Source organism: Arachis ipaensis, chromosome B4, assembly GCF_059453495.1.
Source record: "Arachis ipaensis isolate K30076 ecotype BB chromosome B4, ASM5945349v1, whole genome shotgun sequence".
Lineage (NCBI taxonomy): Eukaryota > Viridiplantae > Streptophyta > Magnoliopsida > Fabales > Fabaceae > Arachis > Arachis ipaensis.
In genome coordinates, this window is record NC_142439.1 from 135676630 (window position 1) to 135695116 (window position 18487).

General features: G+C 32.4%; 3 protein-coding genes across 8 annotated transcripts; 2 read left to right on the forward strand and 1 right to left on the reverse strand.

Annotated features, from left to right (window-relative positions):
* The first annotated feature begins 4928 nt into the window (after positions 1–4928).
* LOC148569353 (TMV resistance protein N-like) lies at positions 4929–10679 on the forward strand. 6 transcript variants are annotated; one of them, XM_088484147.1, is made up of 9 exons: positions 4929–5602; positions 5992–7081; positions 7266–7544; positions 7642–9161; positions 9649–9751; positions 9960–10013; positions 10108–10321; positions 10410–10605; positions 10646–10679. In XM_088484147.1, the coding sequence occupies exons 1-4, from the start codon at positions 5115–5117 to the stop codon at positions 8938–8940; spliced, it is 3156 nt and encodes a 1051-aa protein (XP_088340273.1). In that variant the 5' UTR covers positions 4929–5114; the 3' UTR covers positions 8941–9161; positions 9649–9751; positions 9960–10013; positions 10108–10321; positions 10410–10605; positions 10646–10679. The 6 variants fall into 6 exon arrangements, with proteins under 6 accessions (XP_088340273.1, XP_088340276.1, XP_088340274.1 ...); XM_088484150.1 differs by having other exon boundaries at positions 7642–9232; positions 9918–10013; positions 10410–10679; XM_088484148.1 differs by having other exon boundaries at positions 7642–9232; positions 10410–10679.
* Positions 10680–10905: 226 nt separating this feature from the next.
* Positions 10906–12480, reverse strand: LOC148569354 (ferric reduction oxidase 2-like). The gene is made up of 3 exons (XM_088484152.1): positions 12275–12480; positions 11264–11958; positions 10906–11045 (listed from the first exon to the last, which is right to left on the reverse strand). The coding sequence occupies exons 1-3, from the start codon at positions 12355–12357 to the stop codon at positions 10906–10908; spliced, it is 918 nt and encodes a 305-aa protein (XP_088340278.1). The 5' UTR covers positions 12358–12480.
* A 3282-nt stretch (positions 12481–15762) lies between these two features.
* LOC148569355 (disease resistance protein RML1A-like) lies at positions 15763–17024 on the forward strand. Its single transcript, XM_088485004.1, is given in 3 exon segments — positions 15763–15807; positions 16408–16717; positions 16720–17024. Coding segments are annotated over 3 exon segments (660 nt in total).
* Positions 17025–18487: the final 1463 nt, after the last annotated feature.

The following is an 18487-nucleotide window of genomic DNA, read 5'->3' on the forward strand; positions in this document are numbered from 1 at the left end:
ATAATCGAAATTTTACATAAGAATAAATATAAAACTCATCCCTATATTTTTCTTTATATTTTTGTTGCTTCTTTTTACTCCATGCATATTTAATTTAAAAAATGATTATTTTTCTTTTATTTAATTTATTATTTTCAATATTCATAATTGCTCAGTTATAAGATTCGTAACAGTTAAATACTTAGATTTATATATTAAATGATTTTATTGATTAATCCTGTAATAGATTGAAGACTATGAGATAAAAAAATTAAAAATTAAAGCAAAAATAATGTATAGTTACAAATCTTGGATTTTTTAAAGTGGAAATGTTAGTTTAGAATTTGTTTCACTTGACTTTATTTATATTGAAAAAATATGTTTTGTTAGTTTTAAAATTAAAACTCCTCTTTATATAAATAATATTTCTGTGGTCAATGATAATTATATTAAGTTGTAAAAAAATGTAAGGCTCTTTCTTTACATTTACCACACACACCTATAAAAATTCATAATTTATCACGTATAACTTTGTTTAAATGGCCTCTTTATACTCATTTAGAGGTTACGGGTTCAAGTCTCAATTTTATCTTTGATAAAAAAAAAAACTTTACTTAAAAAAAACAAAATATTATTTTTGTTCCAAAATTATAATAAAATTCAAACATACTCCTAGTCAAAGTTATCAAATTTGAACCGAAAATCCGGTCATTAGTTCGAATTGGATTATTATTTGAACTAGTCAAATAATTAATCCGGTCAAACTTAGTTAAATACAATAAAATTCAGTCAAATTTATATAAATTGATTCGGTCAAATATGAAATATGATCAAACCCAATTAAACTAAAAAAAAATTATTTTTTATACATAATTTTTTATTAAATATTTTACGTAAATAAAATTAAATTATATTTATAAATTTAAAAAAAATATTTTATTAACTATAATATATTTTCTATTTCTATGATTGTTATTTTTTTATTAATACTTAAATAGTATAATAAATATAAATTTATAAATACTTGAAGAGTTATAATAAATATAAACTAATTGATGAGTTATTAAAATTTAAAATTAATAATTAATTGAATATAAAATAAAATTACAAAAAAAATATTTATTATAAAAATAAAAAAATAAATTAAATTTTATATAATTATTTAGTTATGAATGGATTAATCGGTTCAACTTATGCCAATAAGTAATAGCTCAAATGGCATAGTCTCCCCATACTAACCAAGTTGGGTTGGTCTAGTGGTTAGCTCACTAGTCCGCTTAAGCAAGTGTCGGGGGTTCGAATCCCGCCTTGTGCATGCAACAACCCATTGGCCAGCGGCAAACCCTTAAATGGAGCTCAGTACCGCGACGGATTAGTCCTTGACCTGCCGAGTTGGGGGATACCGTGAGAAACAAAAAAAAAATAGTCTCCCCATACTCAATTAAGAGGTTGCGGACTCGAGTCTTCTATCTTTCCTAATATTGATACTACAACCCAAGTAGTGGTGCACATGGGTCGGACTGGACATGGTTCAATTAGATTTGGATCTCTAATATCTAGTGAATTTATTTTAATCCGACCTTAAATTGATCCAAAATAAATCAAATTAAATTGGATTGACCAGATATAAAATTAGAAGGTTCAAATTTATAAATTTTATATAATATATTAATACAAATTTAACTTTTTAAATTAAATTTAATAAATGTTACATCATATTTATACTAAAATAAATTATTTTAAAGTTAAAACAATATCATATGATATAAAAAGTGTAACATTTTACTACACAGAATTTTACGCTTAAATTCGTAAATTAAAGGTGGTGAGGTATTAGGGTCTCCAAAAATAAGATTGCATACATAGGCATATATAAAAAGAAATTTAACTAAAATCCTTGAAAAAAAAGTTAAACAAAACAATCAGAACTCGTATCGCACACAAATCGTAAGAAAGCGAAACATAAAAAGAAAACGAACACAACTTTAGTTGTGTAAGGACTAAATTAGTAGTTAACTCCGTTTTAAATAAATGACCAAATGTATGTATACAGAACGATAGCGTTAAAAATTTAAAAATGTCATTTTTAGTAATTTAAACTTAATTATGTATTGAAAAAAAAAATTTATTAGTATGTGATGGTGGAAAAATTATTGAAATCCATGATGGACATGAATCATGTTTAGCGACAATTGTGTAAGCAAATTATGTTTGGTGAAATTTGTGTACAGTTTTAAAAATTCATTATCTTATCATTATTTATGTGTTAAAGAATACTATTAAATTTACAAATAAATAGTGATAAGATATAGCGTGATTTGTGTATTTTTGTAAAATAATTACCTTACCATAATTTACGTATTAAAATATAGTATAAAATTTTTAGTAAATCATGGTAGAGTAACAAGATTTAGGAATGATAATATTATTATCTATATATAAATTATAAAAGTGAAGGTATATATAATGAATTTTGATTTATGATAATTTGATAATTATAATCTTTTTTAATATTAAAATAGCCAAATATATTTTTTTGGACACAACAAAATAAAAAAAATCTAATATCATTAGATACTAAATTTAAATCTTCATATAAGTACCACAGCAATGAACTAATTTTTTTTTTTAAAACTAAAGTTAAAAATATATGGATTGAAATCAATTCAAAGTCCATAGATTAGATTTAGTGAAAGCACTAAAAAAATAAATATTTTTTCTTTGTCATTAAATCTATTAGACGTATATTTTTCGTTCGAATTTTGTGTTTTTAGAAAATTAGATGTCGAATAAGTATTTTAAAAGATTTAAATGAGAATGTTATCAAAGTTGTATTTTTAAGTTTTTTAAAAGATAAATTAAAAGTAAAAGAGTTGATTTTGAAGAAAAATTAGTAAGAAGAGTTCAATATTTTTAATTGTAATGTTAATATTTGAAAATTAAATTTTATTTTGATATATATTATTTGCTTATTTTATATAATATTATTTTTACCAAGGTAGCTGCTGAATATGTTTATAATTTTTTACTAAAAAACTGAATGATTTGTTAATAAATATAAAATTAAATATGTTAGGATATGTTACTAATGGTGTGTATTTTAAGAATGGTCCGGTTTCCATTATGTAATTTGTCTTGTAGTGAAGAACTTAAAAACAATTTTATCCTTTTTGAAGCAAAACTAAAATGACCCATTTGTCAATGGTTAAGTTTCTAAATTCCTGGCTTGGCTAACAATGGGGCGTGAACCACTATTTGTTTCCTTGAGAATTGATGTTTCATGCTAGTACAATGGAACATGTGATAATTTTCCTATAGTTTTTACCTTTTAGTCTCCTGTGGAACCTACAGTAGTAGTAATTATTACTATCATTTTACTCGAAATAAATAAATAAATGAACGGTTCAACTAGATATCCTTTAAAAATCGTATAACATTCAGCCTTTTATTACAATAATTAAAAAAAATTAAAACAAACACAACTAAAAATTATGAATAGATTTATTATCTTTTTAAAATTAAATACACATTCAAAATACAATTTAAAAAAACTGAAATTTAAAATTTAAATTTTAAATTTTTGTTTCAGATTTAATATATTTAATTATTAATATATTATAATTTAAATACATATCTAAAAATCAAGTTATTCAAAATTCAAAATTCAAAATTTTGATTTTAAAAATATAAAATAAACCTTAAACTATCAAATTATTAATTAAACTGTACAAAACACTCAAAAAAGCAGAGAAGTCACGTTTGCGCCATGTCGAAAATTCAGAGTCGCACATAGAAAACTCAGAGGTGCACATCGAGAAGTCATCCTCCGCTGTCGTTCATCCTCTTCCGCGCTCATTCTCAACGCTGCCTTCCTCCTTTTCGGCGCTCATTTACAACGCTGTCTTTTTAATGTTTAAATTTAAATTTTAGATTTATGATTTTGGATGTGTTTTAAAAATATTTTCTGTATAACATCATAATTTTAGATGTGTTACAATTATTTTTTAATGTTTAAATTTAGATTTTAGATTTATGATTTTGGATGTGTTTCAAAAATATTTTCTGTATAACTTCATAATTTTAGATGTGTTACAATTATTTTTTAATGTTTAAATTTAAATTTTAGATTTATGATTTTGGATGTGTTTTAAAAATATTTTTTGTATAACTTAATATTTTAGATGTGTTACAATTGAAAATATTTTAGTTTATGTATATAATTATATTCGACCATTCATAATTGTATTATTAACATTTATATTGTATTATTAAAGTTGACTGATTTTAGATGTGTTTTAAAAATATTTTATATAAAGTATCATACTATCAGATGTATTATAATCGAAAAATAACAACACAATTTTAAATTAATTGTTGATTATATACTTTATTTGCAACAACTTTATTAATAAAATTAAATAAGATCAACCTTGTTCCAATTAAATCAGCAGAGTATTTTTATGTTTAAATTAAAATATAATTAAAAATGTTGAACATGATATTTCTTAACAAATTACATAAACACATGTGTGGAAAATAATGATATCTTTCACCAATGCAAAATGAGAGAGTGCTTCAGCTGGAAGGTGGTGATGGTCTTCACCAATGAAGACGAGATGAAGAATTCAGCTGGCAGCGTCCTTTTTGGTTTGGGATTCACTAATGCGTGTGAATATCCCGTAGAATAAGGAATTTAAAAAACTGTATCTATTACGTGAAGTTACGAAAGTAAAGCAAAGTCACCGTAACCACCAATAAAGTAGGTGGGTTTTAAAATTTAAATTTAAATTAAAATCTAATTATAGATATGTATCTACAAAATAGAAACATGTTACACTAAAAAAATAATTAAATATTATTTAAATCTGATTAAAGGCTGATTAAAGGCCGATTAATATTGTCCAACTAGCATTTCCCTATCACTAATAAAACGGGTTTTCATTATTGATTACTCTCTCAGATTTGTGTCTCCTTCATGGCTTCATCGGTACCCAGAGGCAGCTTCCGCTTACTTTCCTTTCTCTTCACAAAGAATTTCTCAAGTGATCTTACTAATTAACTGTTTAGAGTTAATAATCACAACTCTTCTGCAACACATACGCACACCATAATCCACTTCTTGAAACTTCAAACATATGGCATCCGCCTCTTCTTCCGCATCAATCCCACCACCAAGATCATGCACCTATCACGTGTTCTTGAGTTTCAGAGGAGAAGACACTCGCACAGGCTTCACTAGCCATCTCTATGCGGCCCTCAACAGTAAGGGAATCACAACCTACAAAGATGACCAAAACCTTCGCAAAGGCCATGTTATTTCAAAAGAGCTCCTCAAAGCAATTGAAGAGTCTATATTTGCAGTCATCGTTTTCTCACCGAACTACGCTTCCTCCAGTTGGTGCTTAGATGAGCTCCAAAAGATCATTGAGTGTAAGAACCAGGTGGGGCTACAGATCGAGGCAGTGTTCTACGGTGTGGAGCCTAGTGATGTGAGGCACCAAAGAGGAACCTTTGAGGAAGCTTTCAAGAAACACGAAGAGAGACATGACAGTGAGAAGGTCAAGAGATGGAGAGATGCGCTAACACAAGTAGCTGCTCATTCTGGTTGGACCTCCAAAAATGAGTAAGCTAAACTAGTCATTAACTTATTACTCTTCTTATTACTACAATTTATCTGCTATAGTATTATTATTTTGTAATACTACATTTTAAATATTTTTCTAAAGCAAATAATAGAATGCAATGTTTAAGCAACGATGGTAACAGTATACTAAAAATTAGCCATAATGTTTAAATCTTTTTCATATACATATCAATTTTTTTGCAATATATATATATAGCTTATTGCAAATAAATTTTGTAAAAGAAAATCGTTTTTGTAAACTTCAGTTGTTTTGTTTTGTAATGTCTTCCTTTATCTTATTACAAAATTTCTTTTTTATTATAAAAGTTTTTGCTTTATTTTTCTTATGTATTGCTAGACTTACAAAGAAATTCTCTTTCCCTAAACAGGGACGAAGCAGTACTTGTGGAAAATATTGCTCAGCATATATTTGAAATATTGATTTCTAAGTTGCCATCTTCAATGAAGAATCTTGTGGGGATTGAATCAAGAGTGGAACAAGTGATTACTCTAATTGGCCTTGGATTGAATGATGTTCGCTTTATAGGCATATGGGGAATGGGCGGCATGGGTAAGACCACTATTGCTAGAGCTGTCTTTGAAATCATTCGAAGCAGATTTGAAGTTACTTGCTTTCTTGCCGACGTAAGAGAACACTGCGAGAAAAAAGATATTACTCACATACAAAAGCAACTTCTCGATCAAATGAAAATAAGGTCAAATTTTGTTCATAACAAGTATGATGGGAGGACAATAATTCAAAACTCTTTACGTCTCAAAAAGGTACTTCTTGTTCTTGATGATGTAAATCATGGAAAACAATTAGAATATTTGGCTGGGGAGCAAGCTTGGTTTGGTCCTGGAAGCAGAATAATAATCACAACTAGAGATTTCCACCTGCTAAGGAAAGATAAGTTGCACGAAACTTACAACGTTGAAGGGTTAGTGGAAAGTGAAGCCCTTAACCTCTTTTCATTAGAAGCTTTTAACCTGCCAAAACCTTCAGAAGAGTTTTTGGATTTGTCCATAGAAGTGGTAAAATACAGCGGTGGTCTCCCATTGGCACTGAAAGTATTGGGTTCCTATCTTAATGGTAGACCTATGGCGGTTTGGCATAGTGCTATCGAAAAAATAAAGAAGTCTTCACATTCTGAAATTATTGATACTTTGAAAATAAGCTATGAGGGTTTAGATGATATGGAAAAGAATATTTTTCTAGATATTGCTTGTTTTTTTAAAGGAGATCCGCAATATTATGTAAGAAAGATATTAGAAGAATGTGGTTATCAGGCTGAAATTGGTCTTGATAGTTTGATTAAGAGATCATTGGTTACTATTAAATATAATCAATTGGGGATGCATGATCTGCTTGAAGAAATGGGCAAACAAATTGTAATTCAGAAATCTCCAAATGATGCTTGTAAGCGTAGCAGATTGTGGTGTTTGGAGGATGTTGAATTTGTACTTACTCAAAAGAAAGTAAGTGTCGATTTTTCTCAACTATAGGATGCATAGAATTAAAATAAGAATTTGACAATGTCTTTGATATTATATCTAGGTAACTAAAAACTATTTTTTGTTTTTATGGTTATCTCAATCAGTATAGTTTTTTCATTGGTTTTTTTAATTGTTTGTTTATTTATTTATTTACGTGTATATGTAGAAAACTAAAGCAACTCGTGGCATCGTTATACATAAGAAGTATAGCGAGACTGAAGTGAATCAGAGAGATTTATCTTTCTCAAAAATGTGCCGGTTAAAGCTTCTCATTTTAGATGGCGTGAAAGCTCCCATTCTCTGCGATATTCCTTGTACATTAAAGGTATTTCGCTGGAGAAATTGTCCACTGAAAACTCTGCCCCTTACAGATCATCAACGCTATGAACTTGTTGAAATTAATCTGTCTTGGAGCAAAATTGTACGGTTATGGGATGGAAAGAAGGTAGACCTTTTCGTCTGACAGTTCTATCAAATTTTATTACATAAACATTTCCAGCAAAAATATTATCCATGTGATATTTTTTTTAATGTTTTTTCAGGTTCTAGAAAAGTTAGAGCACTTGAATCTGTCAGAGTGCAAGCAGCTGAAGCAAACACCAGATCTTTCTGGGGCTCCCAATCTTAAAACACTTGATCTTGGTGGATGTGAGAGACTTGAAACACTTGGAGATAAATTGGAGATGAGTTCACTCGAGAGACTACATCTATCTTACTGCAGTAGTTTGAGAAGACTGCCAGATCTTTCTGGGGCTCCCAATCTTGAAGAAGTTCATCTTGATGGATGTGAGGAGCTGAATTATATTCACCTGTCACTCGCACACCACAAAAGACTTTTTTTTTTGGATTTAAGTGGATGCACGAGTCTTGAAACACTTGGAGATAAATTGGAGATGAGTGAACTCAGCTTACTAAATCTAAACTCCTGCAGTAGTTTGAGAAGACTGCCAGAATTTGGAGAATGCATGAAACAGTTATCGATTCTTTATCTGAGAGATACAGGTATAGAAGAGCTACCCCCAACGCTTGGAAATTTGGCTGGCGTGTCTGAGTTGAACTTAAGTGGATGCGACAAGATTACTGGTCTTTCCTCCGATATTGGCTCATCTAGAGAAGAGGCGACCCTTTCCTATGATATTCGCCACTTAGCGTCGTTGATGGATTTGGATTTATCTGAGAGCAGTTTTTTAAGAGTTCCAATAAGTATCCATCAACTTCCTAGACTTACAAGTCTGTACTTATGCGGTTGCGATGAATTGGAGGTTTTACCAGAGCTTCCATCAAGTCTAAGAGAATTAGACGCACAGGGTTGTTATTCACTGGATGCATCGAATGTTGATGATGTTATTTCAAAGGCGTGTTGTGGCTTTGCAGAATCAGCTAGCCAAGATCGTCAAGACTTCTTGCAAATGTTGATCTATGGGAAGGAAATTCCAGCATGGTTTGAGCATCAGGAACAAGATGACGGAGTATCAGTCTCGTTCCCGCAGAATTGCCTTTCAATTGAAACCATCGCACTTGCTCTCTGTTTCCTAATTGAAAATCAAGAATATATTAACGCAGTACAGCCATCGGTGATCTGCAACGGTGAAGAATTCATCAACGACAACGAGAGTTTATACGTGGGGTTTAGCGGAGATAATTTGTTCATTGTGTGCGTGAAGGGTTACTATTTTAGTAAGCTGTTATGCCAACACAATCGCTTCCAATTGTTATTTCCAGATGATGACGATCGTGATATCCGAGTACAGAGATGTGGAGCACGTTGGGTGTGCAAGCAAGACATTCAAGAATTTAAGAAAAGAAAATCCCAAACAGGGAAAAGAAAAAGAAACTCTTGAACTGAACATGGACATGATTTCACATTCTTCAGCTTCTATAAATAAGATGCTCGTGGTTGACTCTCCACTGTATGAACAAGAGATAGAGCCAGCCGCCACAGCGGAAGGCTCTATTCGCCATTTGGCATCTCGCAAAAGCTCTGACCCACCTCAACTCACCTGTCTTCCCTTTGCATCCCAGTTCTCATAGCTCATGACACACCTTTCTCAATATATTACAGGTATCATTGCCAAGCTTAGATCTCCTCAGCTAAATGGTTCCCCAGGTCATTGCATCCATCCAGAAAGAAATGTAAATATTTTTTATATAAATATTGCTATTTGAAGTTTGCCTTTTAGTTTGCAATTCTTTTTCTTTCAATTTTTAGGACAAATAATATGTTGGTTTCGGATAGAGGAGAGTTTGTTATCTGATTACTGGGAATGTGTTTTTGTGTTAAATTGCGTGTTTCAAATTGTGAATATGGAAAAAGATGGGTGCGGAGGAATATGAATTGAGCATTTCGGGATTGTATTTGAATTCATGTGTGACGGCTTTTTCTTTTTTCTTTCTTTTTTTTTTTGAATGTCTTGGGACAAATATTTTAATCTTGGTTTCATGTGTAAATTGCTCCAATGAGGTTACAATAATTTTTTTTATTGGGTTCGAGGATTTTCAAGAAGATGGCGCTTGAGATTGAGAATGGTTTGAATTTTTCGTTGCTGCAGCATAGAACTTGTTTGACAACCCAGATTGAGATTCATTACAGAGGGAAAGAGAAAATCTGCAGGCCATGGAGGGTGCCAATGTCAACTTAGAGTTGCCATTCTTGTAAGTTTCGAGTTGTTTTGATCTGCGATTATTGATAAAGAATAACCTATATGTTGTCTAGTTCTGTGGGTTATGACTTTGATGTACCTCATCAGAACTTTGATTACTAATGTTTGATTGCCATATGAATCAAAGGGTATTGCATTATGTTTCTTGTTTTATACAGTGTCTTGGGGATTTGATAAATCAGTGCTGTTTAATTTATCAGTTGGACATGGTAATCGATGCATCATCCCTTGGAGAAAATATAGAATGTGCAAAGGTTATCACATTTACATTCTTTGCTTGACCAATGATTACTTCAATGATGAATGTCGCCGAGATCTCGGGTTTTAAACTTTAAACTTTTGATTCAGCCCCAGGAACAGGTCAGCCAAGGTGAACCTGAAGATTTTTCTGATTATCCTTTTTTACATGCCAAAATATTAAGCACTGGCTGGGTGCCTATTGAGGATATCGTAGATTTCAGCGAAAGTGAGATTGAAAGGCAAAGGCGTGAAGGAAAAAGTGTTTGACAAATATATTTGCAGATGATGTGATTGAAGTGAACAACTTTGGTAGAAAAGAAAGGTATGTCCATTTGCCAGGAGCTCAATTTAATTTTGTCAGAAGAATGTATCTTGAGAGCTAATAACATTTTCACATTTTTTTTAATTAGTTTTTGAAGGAGCTGGAGTACATCACTATTAGTTTCCCCTGGAACTAAAGTGATCTCAATTTTCGGGTCTGGAAACTTGAAACATCAATTTTTAAAGGTTATGAAACCTTAGCAAGGCAAAAATTCAGTCCATCTCAATATCCATCTGGTGTTGTGTAAATTTGAGTTTGATGTAACCATGTATGGGACTATTTGGGTTCATAAATAGTGAAATTGTTTGTATGCTAATATTCTAGAAAAGTGATATGAAACTAAAACCCTTTTACCTTTTTTGTTATGCTCCTTATGATAGATTTTATTTTCTAAAAAGCAAAAGAGACTATTAGAATTTAGAAGTACTGTCATTGGTGGTAGCTAGGAACTAGGATCTAACTTTTGTTACATAACCAATTTACACTACCAAAAAATAATAAAAATTCTAACTCAAAATAAGCTAGCTAAGATCAATTCTCGCTAATAGCTAAATGTTTTATATCTTCTAACAATTCAAGTAAAATCACCAATTAAAGCTAAAGGACTCAAAGTGCAGATTTTCAGCCAACTTAGATGAGCAAACAGCTGCTACCTCCTGCCTCATTTCCTTGGGTCCAGAAACAAGAACCCCCGCATTTGACCCTTTCAGTTCCAACAGTAATCCTTCAAAAAAGAAAAAATAAAAGCAAATAAAAGACAGAGAAAAAAAGAAAAGAAAAAAGAAAAGAGAGCAATTTCATACCCTTGATATGTCTCTAGGCTATAGTTTAAAATAAAGATTCCCTTCACTTGAGGTTAGTGTTATATTTATAAAGGTAATTAGTGTTACAGTTTACAAACTACATAGTAATTTGCCCAAAAAAAAAAGTGAAGTGACTTACTTCTTAGGTCAGGTCTTCCACCATAATGCACATTTGTAGCATTGGCAAGGATTTGGTTTGGTTGGCTTTCCAATTCCCTTTCTACGTCACAAACCTTGAAATTTGTTGATCCTACTGATGGAGATGACCCCTCCATATTCTGTACCTTCTTTGCTTCTTTGGCATTTTGTTTCTTGTTCCAAATAACAGCTACACTTGCACCCATTGCTATTGACACACATATCACTAACATGTTGATAGAAGACTTCAAAGGGTATGAAAATATTTTATTGGTGTTATGATCAACAGGAAAAATGTAGTAATGGTTAATCATCCCAATTAGGATAATGAAGATTATAGCACCAACCCAGACCCAACTATTTGGACCTAAAAAAGTAGAAATAGGCGAGTCTTTTTGGTTAGGCTTGAACCATATGGATTGAAGGGGAATTGGATTATTATTCTGTTTAAGGTCTTCCTCTCTTGTGATGTAAGCCTCAATTTGTAGTTGCAAACTAGAAATGTCACCGTTGATTCCATAACATGGGAGGATCATATCTAACATTGAGAGACAAGAGGTGTTCTTAAATGCACAAATTAAGGTAAGTTTTGGAGTTCTGTATCTCAATGTTATGTTCAGATATATTAGCTCTCTGATGATAGACACAAAAGGGGTGATGCCACTGCCTCCACTAATCATCACAAGAGTTTCGTGCCTGGTGAATAGAAAGCAGAGTTATTACTTTGTAAGAAATTATAAACAATCATTTTAGACTAAGCCAGAAGTGATGTTATTTAGAGAGTAACTGTCTTGCTAGCAACCCAAAAACACTTTTCCATAAATTTATGAGGTTTTTAGAGCTTTAAGGTGATAATAACTAGTTTTTTCCCATTTAGTTGTGAAAATTGTAATAATTTCTTATATATATATATATATATATATATATATATAACACTTATTCTTGAATGGATGTGTAATTACGTGTAATTTGTTAATATAAACTTGGGCTTTATATTTAAAAAAATGCAAACCTTAGATAATCGGTAGATACAGGTTCATAAGGACCTTCAACATGGACATTGAGATGATCAATTGCAGATGGTACTGAAAGCATCTGATAGAGTTTCTGGGACCAAGCTCCCTCACTCTTAATGACAACACTTAGAATTTCTGGCTCCAAGTTACTATTAGAAGTAACTGTAAATGGATGCCACTGCAACTTTGATATGCTTGGTATGTTTATGAACACAATACTTGTGGGATTATATGTCAACCCTGCCAAAAAAATATAGATAGCCACATCAGCACTAAAAACAATATATAAAAATTCTTATCATTGAAATTTGAGCATTTTTTTTTTCAAGAAGCAGGTCATAAACCAAATTATCTACTTGATCCCTCAAAAATATTTGACATTGGTTTGGTTCCTTACAAATTTATAATATATCAACTTAGTCCCTGAAAATTATACATCACATTAGTCAAATTCCTGAAAGATTTTTTATTAGTCTAGTCCTTAGAAAATATATGTGATAATACTCTAGTCCTTAAAAAAGCATGCAACCTCAACTTGATCTTTTATTTTATATAAATTTGTTTGCAGAAAGTGATAATGTCTTTGCACACACTGTTTTTTAAATCTACCCGAGTCCCAAGAATAGGAAAAACTGATTTTTTTTCCCATCTCTCTCACACCCTCTATGATTTTGGTGTCTGTAATTAGTATTCTGTATCTTTAAACAATTAAGAGACAAGATCTAAGGGACTAAACATCTAGTTTATTTTATCTTACCATGGGTCTTAGAGAAGTTAAGTTCTACCGCTTAACATGGCAAAACACCAGCAGAAACCAACCGAGCTCGCTGTCTTGATTGCAAGAACCTTAGATAACGATCAACCAAGAAGAGGTAGAAACCAGGGAGCATAATACAAGCATAGGAGATTCCCACATGAAAGATGAACAACACAATGAAGAGGATGTAGAGGTGGTGTGTGTAGAAGGAAAGCTCAAGGGCTTTTCTCCTAATGCAAGGGAATGTTGTAAGCCACATTAAAAGACCAATTAGCAAAGTTAACTCTCCTGCTACATTTGATATCCCTGTTTTTTTCCATTCTAGCATCTGCATTGAGAATCATAGTAATAGTATCATGAATCTATAGTTCTATGTTATAGTAGATAACAAAATGATAAAAAAATTTCCAAGTGACTAGCATAGAGCACAATAGTAGTAAATTAACTTGTTTGTGCTAGAAATAGTTAGTTAGTCAGTATAGTTTCTTTTATTTAAAATTTTTAATTAATTTTATTTCACAAGATCCTAAAATCCAATAATACATTAAAAAGAAAAAGATAAACAAGAATTAAACATGCCCTTAGAATTGGTACTTTCTTCTTTTCTTTTGAATCCAAGCTTTGAAATTTGAATGCATACAGTGTTATTCAAGTTTTAGACCACATATCGTAAGTTCGCAAACTTGATTTATGATGAGTTTGAAAAATTCTAAGCTAATATTTGTAATGACTAAACATTATTACTTTGATCAATAGCAAAAATATTAATTCACAAATGTTAATAAATTAATTTTTGCTATGCAGGTTTGTTTGGGCCGAAAATAAAAGAATTCTGGTGCAAGCCCAAATTAAAGTTAACATTCAGCATTGTTATTTTGCTCCTTATGGCTGAAACTATGGTTATGCCAATTGGGCCAAGAAAAAAAATCCCAAGCCCAAATAAAATCAAGCTCCAACCTTGTGCAAAATTATCTTATGAATGAGTGGTTGAATTATTTTGCTTGGTTGGGCCAAATTGATCCATTATTGCTACAAGTCCAAGTTAATCATGTTTTGCTATACATCCAATGCATGATCCGAATACAATTAGTCAGGAAAGCAAATGTTGTTATTGCTTTATGCCTTTAACGGATCTCACACTTCACCATGTGATGGAATTCAAATTTTATTAGAGTAAAGTTAATAAATGCTTTGGAACTATGAGAGAAAATTTCATTGATTTGATTGATAGCCTTAATGAAAGGCACGCTACCAAGAAACAAAAGGGAAGTGGTCATTTAATTTATTGTGTCTAAATCCTTTAGTTAATGATCATACTTTCTCTTCTTCTCTCTATGCTTCTAACCTTCGGTCATAACACAGAGAAACCATGGAAGCTAAGCATAGCCACCGAAGAGAAAAAGAAGCACGCTACAAGACCATCAAAATGATGGCACGAAAAAGAAAAAGAAAAGTATGCTGTGGCTAAGATTCTCATTACTTATGGTAAGATTTTGTAATGAGATCTTAGATTCTTCATACCAAAAATGGATGAAGAAGATCTCGGCTAACAAGGTGAAGATTCTTGGAAGGATGGCTTGTCTCTGATTTTGCTCAACCACCACAGGAAGTAGCTAGGGTGGCTACGTGATGGAAGAGGCAGAGATTGGAGCAGATGAAGCCATCATCATCATAAAGCATCAAAGGCCAGAAATTCATCTTGGAAAGCAAGCCAAGGATGAAGCGCTCGGATTGATGAAGAGTGATGACCAAGGAAGGACTAGAGGTAATTGCATGTTGGGTTTTGCATGGGTTATCTCTTCTCTCTCTCTGGTCGAACCGGTTTTATTTTTGAAGAAGAAGAAGTTTAGCTTGGTCTGTTTAGTTTCAACCTTGAAGGCTTCTCCCTATAAGTAAGGGTGAACAGTCAGGGTTTGATTCAAGGAGACAGAGTGAGAGTGCAAGGCACAGAGTTCTCAGAGCTACCTGAGCTAACAGATTTTCTTCTCCTTCAATGTATTCTGTTTTGTATTTTTCTATTTAATTTTGTCATGTCTTAAGTCTCATGGAAAAAGGCAAACAGTGAGGTTTGTATGAAAAAGCCATAGAGCGAAAAAAGACAAAGAGTGCAAAATTAAAAGAAAAAGCCATAGATGTCTTTAGAGTTCCTTTGTACATCTGTGTTGTGTTTCATGATTCTGTGAGAATCCCCTTGTAAGTTGGGTTAGCACTTTACATTCTGTAATCAAGAAGATTATAGTAAAATTCCATCATTGTTGTGATGGAGACTGGATGTAGGCTGCACTGCACTTAGCAGCTGAACCAGGATATATCTGAGTGTAATTTTCTCTCTCTTCTACTCCATTTCTGTTTCTACTGCACAGGAGCTAAAACTGAAAAATATCTCGTGCCAAGTGACGAGACAAAATTAAAAGTCTCGTGGCTAGGGACAAGACAAAAATTAAAAAGTCTCCTCAAAGACCAGCAAGTGTAACCAAGCAAAAAGAAGGCTAAGATTCAACCCCCTTCTCTTAGCCACTGAAAACCATCAATTTATTTTTCACATTTATCAGTCAACAACCCTATATTTTACTCCATCAAATTTTAAAATGCACCATGAATTGACTCCATGAGTTGAGAATCTACCATTTTTCAAGTCCAAAAAGGGGAGAGAAAAAGTAGGGGACTATTTTGACGAACCTTTGAAAGTTGATTAGTCACTGCCCAATAAATGATGAAGCAAAGGCCATGAGCAGTGAAGATTGTCATGAGCATATTTCCAAGCCAAATATGGTACTTTATGCAACTCTCTGATTTTAGACCAACCAGTGGCAACAATGAGGAGCCACGTGTCACTGGAAAAAACAACATTGCCAAGCATATGTTCCCAACTTTCCCCAACATTAGTGCTGATTTATCTAGTTTCTTCTGCCATCTGCGAAAACACAAAAATCACTTCCTTCACCACCAATCCTAGTTATTAAAACAGAAATAATATTTAGAAAAATGTTCGAAATTGCGATTGAGATCGCATAAAAGTTATATTATTACCTTAATTGCACACTAATGAACAAAATTCATGATTGAGACCATAATCAAAACTATAATCCTTAAATAACTTGGAATATATATCCATATCATAGAGCAAATATGTGTAAAACTCAAGTCATTGGGTATGTAATTGTATTATGATTTTAATTTAATTGCAAAATATTCAACAAATATTCAATTGATGCAACTGCAATTACAATACATTAAAGGCTTAGTACATACATATTACATATAGCAATTTAAAATGTTTATTTGTATGTAGAGTTGCACTTAAATTCCACGTGTTCGCCATCATTCTCCTATATGAATAGACACACTAAATGACTGTATGCTCTTATGTAGGAATTTGAAGCAACTCATGGCATCGTTTTACCTTACATGAAGTGGACAGATTTGGATATAAGAGATTTAGCTTTCTCAAATATGTGCAAGCTAAAGCTTCTCATTTTAGATGGCGTGAAAGTTCTCATTCTCTGCGATATTCCTAGTACATTAAAGGTTTTGCACTGGAAAGGTTGTCCAATGGAAACTCTACCCTTTAAAAATCAACACTATGAACTTGTTGAAATTGATTTGACTTATAGCAAAATTGTACAGTTATGGGATAGAAAGAAGGTAGACCTTATCAAATTTTATTACATTAGCATTTCCAGCAAAAATAGTCACCATGTGATATTTGTTCATGTCTTTTTCAGGTTCTAAAAAGCAAGCTGAGGCAAACGCCAGATCTTTCTGGGGTTCCCAATCTTAAAACATTTCATCTTGGGCAATGTAAGGAGCTGAATTATATTCATCCATCTCTCGCACACCGCAAGAGCCTTGTTGAATTGTACTTATGGGTATGTGAGAGTCTTGAAACACTTGCAGACAAATCGGAGATGAATTCACTCAAGAAGATAATCGAGTATCAGTCTCATTCACTTCAACTGAAACCATCGCACTTGCTCTCTCTTTCCTAATTCAAAATCCTTCGGGGAGATCTGGAGCACGTTGGGTGTGCAAGCAAGACATTCAAGATTTTAAGAAAAGAAAATCCCAAAGAGGGAAAAGAAAAGCAACTCTTTAAACTGAATATGGACATGATCTCACATTCTCCAGCTTCTAGGAATAAGATGCTAGTGGTTTCCCCTCTACTGTATGAACAAGAGGAAGAGCGTGCTGCCATATTACTGACTTCTTAATACACATTTTGTAATATGTCTTTTATTGTAAAAGCATGAGCAATCCATTTGTATATATTAGTTATGCTTCTGAATTCGAGTAAATACCCATAGTCGTCCCTGAGATTCACGCAAAAACCCATAATAATCCCTAAGATCCCGATTTACCCATTGTAGTCCTCCAGATAGAGCTCCGAGCACTCAAAGTGGTCCCTAGCCATATTTCAGGTGATGAGTCATCACCGGAGCGCTGACGTGGCCTCGGATTGCCACGCTGGAGGGTCCAACGGCTAGCTGAGCTGGCTAATTTCCAATTTGTACCCATGTTGGTCCTTCGTATTATATGTAACCCTAAATCCCCAAATTTTCATATAATTCATCTCCTCTTCGACTTCATCTCTTCTTCTTCTTTTTCATACCCTTGAACTACACGTTGTGATCTTCGGGAATGAAGCTTCACCACCTTCCCAGCCATCTGTAGCATCATCATAAACAGAACAATGCCATAGTTAAAGGAGAACAATGCCATTCAGTTCCTAAAAGAAGCAGTCTAGGAATACTGAGGGTCAAGCATATCGAAAAATATCAAAACTGAAAGTAACAAACCATTCTCCAAACCAAGTCTTCAGGACCCAATGGTTGAGCTGGACAAGGATACAGGAAATGTATTGAGTACTGGAAAATAAAATAAAAGCAATTAATGCCAAATAGGAAAGCAAGACATTGAACTAAATATCAATTTTAGAAAAATAACAAATATGCAGGGTGATTAGTGGTTATATTGCACGGGGCATAAATTATGCTTAAACTTGCCATTGGCATTGGGAAACAGTAGAAAGTTTTTGCAAGGTTTCAGCAGCAAAAGACTGTACATAACCTAGAATACAAACCTTGGAAAGATTTTGTTGCATTTCTTTTATACGAGCAGCACTAATGCCTTTCAAAAAATTTAGAAGCCAACCTAAAGGATTTGAGGTACACATTGGATCACAAACTATTTGGAAGAAGAGTTTCATGGTTTTTCCTCCTATAAGGATCAATGCAGTTGCAATTCCTACTGATAAATAAACAGTTGAAAAGAGAACAAGCCACACCCCCAATCTTTCACCTGAAAAAGCAAGGTTGAAACCTTTTCAAATCATGCAATGATAGTTTTAGGACTGTTATATGCATATAAATCTTCAATTAACTTGGTTTGAGTACCCAACATAGTTTTTGAGGATCAATTATATGTAAAGCATTTTTGCATTGTTAATTATGCA